The sequence below is a fragment of the Ictidomys tridecemlineatus genome, chromosome 11 (genome assembly GCF_052094955.1).
Source record: "Ictidomys tridecemlineatus isolate mIctTri1 chromosome 11, mIctTri1.hap1, whole genome shotgun sequence".
Taxonomy (NCBI): Eukaryota; Metazoa; Chordata; class Mammalia; order Rodentia; family Sciuridae; genus Ictidomys; species Ictidomys tridecemlineatus.
Window position 1 is genome coordinate 23704435 of NC_135487.1, and position 11214 is coordinate 23715648.

Here is an 11214-nt window from a genome sequence, read left to right on the forward strand (position 1 = left end):
ATCATTTTTTAATTAATTATGCTCCAATATGATTTTTGAAAGAGAGGAAAAGAGGTATGATTACCACTGGCATTAATTACGCATTAGGCACCTACCTTGTGCCAGGGGCTGGATACAAGGTGATCAGCCCAGATTCCTCTTCCATGGAACTTGTTTGAGTGAGAAGGGTATGAAACAAAGCTTAGCTGGTTCACAGATGCTCACAGTGAGCAACAGGTACCCTTACCGCAGAGGCATTATAAATTAATGCAGTGGTCTGTCTCTATCGCTTCTTCCCTCCCCTCCCCACCTCCCCTTTGATTGTTTCATCAATTCATGGGAGGGGTGCCTTGAATGTGAATCTCGTCTGAAATATGCATCTGCCCAACTGGAAAGTGGCTGAGAATCCCTGGATTAGATTAAATCTAGCCATTTGCTCTGCTGCAATTTGCAGTGAGCTCTGTTCCCATTATTCCCATCATTCAAAGTATCCTAGCAGATGGGTAAAGAAATTGCAATCAGATCCCAGAAGCATGAGTACATCATTCCCATCTGGAGAGGCCAGCAAGCTTCCCAGAGGAGGGGGCTTTAGAGCCCTATTTTGAAGTACGAATAGGAGTGTGTCTGGAGAGAAAGCAGAGGCGTGTGCGTCGCTGCTCTTACCAGGTGAGGCTGACAGCTTCTGTGCTCTTCCTTGAGGGTTTAGTAAAGACCCAGGCACCTGGCAAGCCTTGCTTCTCAGACTAGTCTTGAAATGGAGCAGCCCAACTCAGCGAAGTGAGCAGGGATGTTGTGCTGGGATTGTCTGGACTCTGAGATCTAATGCTAGGAACCTGCCCTGTGTTCTCTGATCTTCCTGAAAGCAGAGCTAGCCCCGTAAGGCAGTGGAGTGGTCACAGACACACACGTAAGGTGCTCAGAGAGGGATCCCAGCTCTGTGGTCCTGGCATGGGACGAGTGTAGGCTCCACAGAAGTAATCCTCAGAGGCTCCCAGGGTCTTCCTGGTCCAAGTTAGTGGCAGGAGAAGCGCTTTATTGTCCTCTAATTATGTCATTTTAATATTTTATTTCCCCAGAGTCAACACTTTTTTTTTATTATTATTATGCTAAAGCTTTCAGCCTGCAAGTCTGTCACGGTCTTCACAGTCTTTGACAGCCAAAAAATTAATATGTTCTTTTCTTTTTTCTAATCTCTCCAATAACATCCGGAATCTCATCATGGAATCCATCCTTCCTCTCTTTCAGGTTTGGCTCGACGTCTGGTGGGCCCCTGATGAACAGCCCCTATTTTTCCTCCAGTGGGAATGGCATAAATTTTTAGACTTCCTTCTCTTTTCCTTCTTCCCTGCTTAGCCCTTGGATCAGGGCTAAGGGCTCTGGAATTCTGGATTCTGCAACCACTTGGTATGAAGTTTGGAAAGCCAAGGTTCCGACCAGGTCACAGGCAGAAAACAGCAAGACCAGATGCATCTGTTGACCGGCACTCACACATAGCACACACCCTCTTGTTCATACCTGTTCAACCACACATGCACCCATATTTAGGTAACATGAGTGATTTTTTTTTTGTTTGTTTTTGTTGTTGTTGGTAAAAAAATAGAAGTAAGATACTTAATTTTAGAAAGTTTGTATTTTATGATAAAACTATGAGCTGCATGAATTGGCATGTGTCTCTTTATTTTTGTTACAATTTGCATAATCTTCACCCCTCATTTCCCCCTGTAAGACTCAACATTTCTTCAGGACCTGAAAAGAGACCAGGGGCTGGAGTCTTCCCAGTGCTGCTCTCTCAGGGATGGCAAGTTTGAGGGCTTCTCTCTTTTCCTCTGGGATCCACTCATTTCCCAACAACCCAGTTTATGCATCTTAAGAATAGACATCATAAAAGGAATATGTCCAATTTCTCTTCCAAGTTCCCTTAGAACTAATGCCTCTCCTTTTCTTCATGGTCTCTCTTGGACACAAGATGGGAAAATGTGTCCTGGAAAATAATGTCAAAATAAATCCTAAATGCCATCTGTATCCAGTGATTGGACTTCAGTGCCAACCTCCAGGTTAATCTCACACCATACCTAACACAGCACTCTCCTTGGATAACAGCTCTTATGCGTGACTTCAAAAATGATATTGAGGGCATCCTGATCATGTTGGTGGAGGGCACCAATCCAGGAAGAGGAGAGAAAATGAATCGGTGATAGCACATGTTCTTTAACTCTGAGTGTACACCAGTGGCAGGCATCGCTAATCAATGGTGGCATTCTGTTCCCCTGAGCCTGGACAGAGCCACAGATCCGTTCTCCTCATGGTGCTCCAGGCAGCCATCACTCACCAGACTTGAAATAGAGCCTATGTGTTGTGCTTCCACAAACTCTAACAAGAGGAAATGAATCAGGGGTTGATGTAAGGATGCACAACCCTGATAGTGAGCCCCACAATGAGAGCCAGTTCTGAGCTCTTGTCCTGATGCCAGCGAGAGCCTGGGAACTGAAGACACCAGTCTCTTGGGATGAGCTCAGCCAGTGTCCACACAGTGTTTCTCTTGACCTCATGGTGTGGTACCATTGTCTTCATTGGCCTTTCTTTCTGGATCCCTGGAAACCAATTTCTCTCCCAAGTCCCCTAGGACTACATTCTTCTCCCTTTCTCCATGGTCTAGGTTTGGGATTCTCCATGAGCCCTCCAGCCACTACTTCTAGAATTTCTGATATCCTTGATTAACAGTCTGCCCCTTAGGGTGTCCTCAAATTCTATGTCCAGGGTATTGATCCAGGCTGGCTCTAGTTTGCCACCCTCCCTTGATCTCAGCATGTCAGGAGGCAGGAGAGTGTGAGAACACGGGTTTGCCCTTGGCAAGATCTGGTTTCACTTTCCAATTTTGACCTTGGAGAGAACTTAACCCCTCTGAACCTCAGTTCTGTTCATGGCAATGCAAGAGTTGCAGACTCGGTGTCGACTGGATGTCTACTTCATTCAGATTTGTGTTTAAGAAAGGAAAGATGGCTCTGTTCTTCTTCTCTTGAAACTCGCTCCCAAATAAGAAGGAGAACAAGACAACCTGTATAAACTCCATCCTCAACCTGGAAGAAGCCAGCAATCCTGTCCCATATACAAAGGCAGAAATGGGATGGAGGGATGGTAAGTGCCTGAGCAGAACAGAGGAAGGTCAAGTGAAAGTGAAAATGTCTGCCAAAGGAAATATCAACAAGAAGCAAGCCAAGGTTCCCTGCAGAGCTCTGAAGGTCTCAGGATCTGGAGGTGCCAGGTGCTGGACTTGGGAGGTGGGGCTGGAGACAATGAAAGCAAAGGGTTGATGTAATAAGTAGCTCCTGACCCCACAAAGTCAAGGGCCACAGAAAGCTCCATAGAGAGCAGAAGGAAGTTTTTCTAGAGAAACTTTTAGACTATGCATAAAGATTGTGGAAATTAGTGCCCAGGTGAAAAATGGGGTTTAAGTGAAACATGCATATAAACACTCCAATGGCAACATCTATGTTCTAATCAAGAGCAGGAGTTTGGAGAATCCTCTGGAGAAACTGAGTTGCCCCAAAGACCATTGAAGGGACCAACAGAAGTTAACCTACAACTAACAACCTTTTATAGGACCTGATGCTTAACAAGAATGGTCAGTCTCCCAACAAGAAAGAAAGAGATCAAAGCAAAACTCGAAAGGAACTAAGGAAAGCATAATAGAAGACAAGAGTGTTTAAAATAGAAGTACAATGTTCTACATGTGTATTGTTTAAAAATAGTTTTTGGAAGAGTTTTTGGAAATCAAAACAGTGATAATTGATTTAATTTTTTCAGGAATGGGCTGAAAGTTGACATTGGAGAAACTTGTGAAAAAGAATAAAAAATGACACAGGATGCATCATAGGAACTAAAAGATAGCAAAAAAGGGAGAATAAATCAAGAAGATCCAACATCTAATAGGAGTTCTAGGCTGCAGAGTGAAAACAGAGAAGCAGATATTGATTAAAATTTCTAGGAAAGTTCCCAAGTTGAATGGTCCAATCTAGTGATCAACAAAATTAATGAAGAAGACCATAAGAACTTCCAGAATATCAGAGACAAAGACATGATTCTACAATTTTCATAAAGACTTTGAACATGCAAATGCCCAAGAGTTAGAATGGTATCAGATCTATCAACAGTAACTTTGGAACCTAGAAGATCTTGGGATGAACATGTCAGAACTTTAAAAATTTGAGTGGAAATGATTTCATTTGTTTTTAATACTGGGAATTGAACCTGAGAGTGCTCTACCACTGAGCCTCATTTCCAGCCCTTTTTATTTTCAGACAGGGGCTCACTAAGTTGTTAAGGGTGGCCACAACTTGCAATCCTCAACCTCCAGAGTCACTGGAATTACACTACGCTTGGCATCAACCTAGAATTCTAGACCCAAACTTTTTTTTTTCTAGTGAATAATAACCACAAGATATTTCTTCAAGTTCAAGACCTGATGATGGTGTTTGTTTGTTTGTTTGTTTTTTAAATTCTTAGAGGATCTAGTGTGTTAAATCAGGAAACCAGCATTGAGACTTGTAAGAAAAGTGAAGAGCTTCTTTTTTTTTAAAATTTTAATCTTTATTTTTTAAACATCAGAAATTTATTAGTTGCTCAAAACATTACATTGATCTTGACATATCATATATCATACATTTGTTTCAAATGGGGTATGAATTCTTATTATTCCCACGTGTACAGATTGCAGGATCACATTGATTATTAGCCACTAAACCCAAACTCTTAATGATAAAGGCAAAATGAAAATGTTTTCAGATATGTAAAGTCTCAAAATAAGTATCTTCTTGTGAAAGCTAAGGAAGTGTGTGCTCTACGAAGACTAGGGGGTAAACCAAGAAAAAAGACAAAGGTATCCAAAGCAAGAGAGAAGACCAGGAGACTCCTGGGTAAGAAGGAGGAAAAAGGAAGGTCTTAGCTTAAGGGACATGAAGCAGAGCTCTTTGGGACAAGCACCACCACCAGTACTTATTGAAATAGGGAGTTAACCACCTCTAGAAAAGAGACATGTCGGTGTGGGGCTGGAGAAAAGGAAAATGGTAGATTTTTCAGAGTTGATTCTGGAAAATTGTATTGCGAGTCCATTTAGCGGTTGGTGGGAGTGGAAAGATTTAGCTATACATTCAAATAAAAAACGAAACAATTGTTATTAACTCGGCAGTGAACAATATTTACAAGCCATAATAACGAAAAGTTCAAATGTGGACTTAAACAAGATTGGTGATATAACCGTGGTGGGAAGAGGGAGGTGGAAAGAAGGGCGAGAATGGAGCCGAAGTCCTCATTTATCACCGGAGGCCAGGAGGCAATAATCTGAAATGAATGATTCAAGAGACAATGGAATTTGCATAATCATTTAGAAATCTGGAGGTGAACCCCAGAATAGAGAGCTAAGAGGGCTAAAGGGTTTGCCTATGAGAAGCAGGATGGGTTTGTGGGGGGAATGATGGTCCAGCGCTTGCTGCCTCCTTTTTGAGTCTTCTGCCACTATTTGGCTTTTAAACCATGTGCCTGTGTTACTTTAATAAAAATAAGCATTTATTTTAAAAAGAAAAATTGCCTGTGGAACATATCTAGCATAATGCTTGGCACATGGTGGGTGTCAAAAATGCTTGTTGAATTGGATTGAGCTTCCCCGACACAGCCAGAGCCCAGGGCCCAGCCAGCCCTTCTCCCAGACTGGCTAAGAACTGGATTCTCTAAAACTGCTATGGTATTTTTCTTTTCTTAAGAAATTCTAGAAGGGAATAATTAAGAGGGGGGGGGCTAGTGTCAATGCCCAACACCTTTCCAACACACTGTACTCTCCAACTCTGTTCACCTCTCAAGGAATCTCAGAAAGAGCTGGGAAGTAGCGGGAAGAGGCACCCTGAACACTTTTCCTGATTCAGGATCATGAGATTTGGGTGAGGTTGCAAACTCCAAGCTCCTCTGTGTTCCTACCAACCCATCCCTGTCCCCTATCTCATCCATTCAGCATATATTCTTGAACACTTATTTTCTGGGATACATCTGGGCAAGACAGATACAGTGTCCCCATGACTTCCTACGTATGGCCATTAAATTATAGTTACTGTGCAAGGTGATGAGGTTTTCAAGGGAACATACCTAGGAGCTCTGAGAACACCTATGAGGGCCAGCAACCCTGTTCAGTGACATCTACTCTTTTAACATTCCTGATCCCTGCATCTAATTCTCCTGTGGTCTGTTTTCGAGTCATAGTTCTACAGTCTCCTTCCTTAACACAATTCTATTTGCAAATCTTAAAACGAATGCTAGCCCTATGTGGTTCAAGCAAGAAAGCTGAGAAATAGTGTGTTTTTGTGACTCTCAGAAACTCTTCATTAAATAGGAACAGCTACTAATCATGGAGCACTTACAATGGTGCAGGCCCAGTACTGCATACATCACCTTTATTATCTAATGTTTGTAATAAACTGTGAAATATACATTGTGTATGCAGAAACTAAGGTTCAGAGTGATTAAGTTATCCTATTTAAGATCACCTGGTGACTCAAACTCAATATTCTCACTGGCTTTTCCTCCTGCCTCCCTCTTTCCAGTAACATAGCACAGATCTTTGTTGGAACGTACATCATCTGGTTAATGGCTATTAAGTTTTCAGACAACTAATACTTCTAAATCATTCCCTACTTTTAAGACCTAAGAGTGGAGGGCAGGGCTGAAGACTGGAGGGAACACTTCCCAGAGGAAGGAAGCCAATTCAACCTTTGAACCCTTCCTCCAGAACTTCAAATTCTCCTCTCAGACTCTCCTCTTTGGGAGGGCAAACTCTGTGGTATTTTTTTGTGCCTCAGAATGATAGGGTTTGCCGGTTGGTACCAAGTATGCATTTCGCGATTTCTCCTTAGTAATGCAATCCTCTTTTCAAACTGACACGTGACCATCCAGAATATAGGACTTAATTATAGCCAAATAGGATGTAGGAAGAGTGTGGCATGTGAGTTGTGGAGGTAGAAGATACACTAGGAGATGGGCAGAGCAATGAGGTGGAAGAAGCTGATCCTCTTAGAACCTTTATGATTCTGGAGTTGCCAGACAACCCCTGGGTGCTCATCCCTGGGCTTTGTTTACCGAAAAGCCAGTGAACTCTTTTAAAACCACTGTTATTTGGGGTTTGTTTCACACGTCACCAATCCCAATCCTAATTGATGTACTTAAAATGAAGTTATGTAAATTTTCAAGAAAGGTTTCTTCTTTCCACTATCTGATGTTCTTGAGATCAGGTTATAACCATCCATCCATATATACATACTTACATACATCTTTCTATCTATCCATCCATCCATCCATCCATCATTCCATCTTTTCATATACTCATTCAATTACTTAGTAGATATTTATTGAATACCTCCCTTATACCCAACATTGTGCTAGGTGCTCAGTTGCACAGTGGACAAACATATATTCTGCTCTTCCAGAGCTAACTTGCTGAAAGAAGACTTTTCAACAAGGAATACTTTATTTACTACAACTCTACTGCCCAGACATTACCAAAATGAGAAGGAGAAAAAATGGCTTTGTGGGGTCAGTCTCATAAATGAAATGTATTTACTGTTTGCTTCACTTTACCAAAAGAAAAGCAGCCTTAGAGAATGTGAGAGTGGCCTATCTTTATTTCCTGGGATTATGGCTTCCTTTCAAATGAATGCAGCCAGGTTTCCACAATCAGTCAGAGCCCAGGCAGGGGACAGAAGTGACTTCAGCTATTTTAACAGAAGATAATATAAATAATCGTGAAGTCAGTATTGAAAAGCTGAAAAGTTAGAAAAAGAATCCCAAAGGTGACTCAGAAGGAACAATGGTTGGAAGCAGCTGTCACTCAAAGGGAAAGGGGTAGAACTATGCAAATCTAGAGGACTGGAGGAGGAGCCATTAGAGCTGGAAATGAGACACCCGGATCTTGGAAAGGGCGGTTTGGGGGTGGGTCTTAGTGTCTTGACTCAGGGGGCTCCATGGGGTAGGGGTCCATCCCTGTGAGTAGGAGATGCCTGCTTAGGGGTGATGGTGTTCAAAGGAGGCAGGAAGGCTGGTGTTGCAAGTGTTTGGAAAATGGCCAAATGAATGTAACAGTTGGTGAAAAAATGACCTGAATAGTCAGAGCAGAACAGGAATAAAGAATTCCTCTTCATCCTCCAGCCCTGGGTCTCCCCTCTAGTGCCCCTTATTGGTGGAGACTAACGGAGACCCAGCAGGCAAAGCAGAGATGGTTTGTAGAGTTTCGGGATCATTTGGAGCCAAGTAACAGGTCTAGTCACTGGAACAACCTCTGTTATGGATTGGATGTTTGTATTCTGCCCAAATTAACAGGGTGAAGTATGATGGTATTTGGAGGTGGGGCCTAATTACCAGTGGGAATATTTACGTCGAATGAGGTCTTAAAAGTGTGGCTCCTGTTCTGGGATCAATGTCTTTATAAGAATAGACACTGGAGAGCTTGGCCCTCTTACCCTTACTCGTGGGTATGGGATGAGATGGTGGACACCTATCAGCTAGGGATGAAACCTGCTTGCTGGCACCTTGACTTTGGTCTTCTCAGCCTTCAGAACGGTGAGGAATAAAGTTCTGTTGCTTAAGATCAAGTCCATAGAATTTTATTATGGCTGCCTGAGCAGAGAAAGAAGGCCTTCAGTGACTGGACACAGAGACCTCTTAAGGCTGGGGAAGTGCTCTGGAGTGGTCCAGTGGGGGAGTGACCACTCCATGTGATCTTCAGAACTCACCTCAGCCAGCTCTGTAGACCTCAGGTCTTAGAGAAGGAGACAAAACTCCCTCTGATGTGATATTATTGTACAACGTTTCCCCAAATCTTCCTTCTTCAGAAATTGCCTGTTGTCCTTCAGGAATCACCCCAGGAAACGGAGGGGGCTGTTGGGTGAGGGACGATCAGAAACTATTAATCAACAGACAAGTCTTCTTCTTGCTGCATCATAAAGTCTTAAGGCTTAGCTTCAGCAGTTTATTAAATTACCAGAACGCCAAGAAAAATAGCTTTAATAACACATTTCTGCCTATCTATTATTTTTTTATAACCCAGAGTGGAGAATTAAAAGGCTCCCTACCATTTAAAATAGCATTTTTTAAATTAAAATGAACATGTTAGAGGGATTTAAAAAAAAAACTCCAAAAAAGAAGCCATTGATTCAGGATGTGATTACTCTAAGCTGAAATTTTACAGCTAAATCTTTGTGTGGTGTAAAGGAAGGAGGAGAAATGGTTTTCCTTGAAAGGTTTAAAAGTATATTAATTAGAACCGGCGGATGGGCAGGTCACTTTGTCCTCTCATGTGGTTTGGCATTACAAACACTATTTCTAAGAATTATGATGTTGAAGATGCAGAGATAGAGATATTGTCTAGGGGACCAGCTGGCCACCCAGATGGGGCTTCACGTTGAGCAGAGCCATGGTGAAGTGCCCACAGTTCATGTTTTGCTTCTAAGCCCTGAAGACTCAAGAACTTTACCAGGTCCTTAAATTCATAGGTTAATGTATAAATCCAATTGCAAATTTATTTTTAATGAGGGACTCCTCAATTGGTTTCAACAAGCATTTATTGAATTTCAAGCATGAGACTGCAAATGTGCTCTGATAAAATGGTAAGAAAATCACAGTCTATGCCCACAGGGTGATGGGGAGGGTGAGAAACACAGGTAAATATATATATAAAGGGTTTCTACTAATGGAGGGAAGTGCAGGAGCTGCAGGGGTGCAGAGGGTTTTAGTATCAGGTGTCCAGTGTTGCATAGCAAATGATTTCAAGATGCAGAGGCTTAAATCAGCCATGTTTATTATCTCACAGTTTCTGTGGATCAGAAACTTGGGTATGCCTTCTTGCATTAGGCTCTTTTGCAGGCCACAATCCCATGTCTGCTAAGGCCATGGTCTTATCAGAAAGCTTGACTGGGAAAGATGGGCTTCCAAGGTGAGTACTGGTATGTTTGTTAGCAAGATTCGATTCCTTGCATGCCACTGGCTGGTAGCCTCCTTTGGTTCCTTGCCATGTGGGACTCTCCACAGAGCAACTCACAACCTGGCAGCAATCAAGCAAGAAGGCAAGATAAAGCTAACATCTTCTAGAAGGGGGAAGTCACGGTATTTCAGAACTATCCTAATCATGAAGTGGTGTTCATCACTTTTGCCACATTCTATTTGTTAGATGTGAGTTACAAGGTATAGCCCACCCTCGGGGGAGGGGAGTATCCAAACACATAATTTCCAGGAGGTGGAGGTTACTGGGGCCATGTCAAAAGTCGTCTGCCATAGTTGTCTTATTATGAATGATGGCAAGCCCAGAGGCTTCCTTGGAAAGCAGAGCACAGTGGTTAGTGGTTCCGGAATCATTTTGGCTGTATTCAAAGCCTGTTCTACAACCTACAGTTTTTCTGTCCTCTGCAGTGGAGGTGCTTCATCCAACATATATTTGCTGAGTACCTACTATTGATTTGGTAGGTGCTATGGAAAGTCCTGAGGAATCAGCAATGAACAAGTTCCTGCCCTCATAGAATTTGCTATCTAGTAAGAAAGAAAGTATCATTGCTGCTATTATCAGTGGTATCTTTCTGAAGAGCAGAAAGATGTGATGGATTAATACACAGGTACCTGGAGGAGAAGCATGTTCCAGGCAGGAATTATAAATGCAAGGAATAATAACAGTACCTACTTCCCATGGTGGTTATGACAGTTAAATACAAGAAATCCTATAACCAGGGATGATAAGGACCCTGCAGAAGAGTAGAGCAGAGTGAGGGAGAAAGGACAGAATGGTGAGCTCTCCTTATGAGAGTTTCTTTTCTTGGGGTAAATTTCATTCTGAAATAATTTCAAATACACAGAAAAGTTGCAAGAAGGAGCTCCTGTATAGCTTTAACTCAAAGTTTCCTAACTTATCATTTTGCTGTATTTGCTTTATCCTTCTTTTAAAAATATTATTAGTTTCTGAACTGTTTGACAGTAAGTTGCTGATATCATGCTCCTTAACCTCTAAATACTTTAATATGTGTTTCCTAAGAGCAAAGACATTTTCTTTACATAGTCAGAGTATAATCATAAAAACCAGAAAGTTAACCTTGATGCTATTACCTAATCTACAAACCTCATTAAAATTTTAACAATTGTACCAATAAAATCCTTTAAAAAAAAAAGTCCCTCTCCCTCCTAGTCCAGGAACTACCCAAATTCCACTTGCTGTCA

At 42.0% G+C, this 11214-nt stretch overlaps 1 protein-coding gene across 1 annotated transcript in view; it reads left to right on the forward strand.

Annotated features, from left to right (window-relative positions):
• Positions 1-1628, forward strand: part of C11H1orf94 (chromosome 11 C1orf94 homolog) — a 36214-nt gene extending 34586 nt beyond the window's left edge. The window contains exon 7 of the mRNA XM_005317783.4: positions 1225-1628. Within this exon, the coding sequence (XP_005317840.1) occupies positions 1225-1300 (76 nt within the window). The 3' untranslated portion in view covers positions 1301-1628. The remainder of the gene's footprint in view (positions 1-1224) is intronic.
• Positions 1629-11214: the final 9586 nt, after the last annotated feature.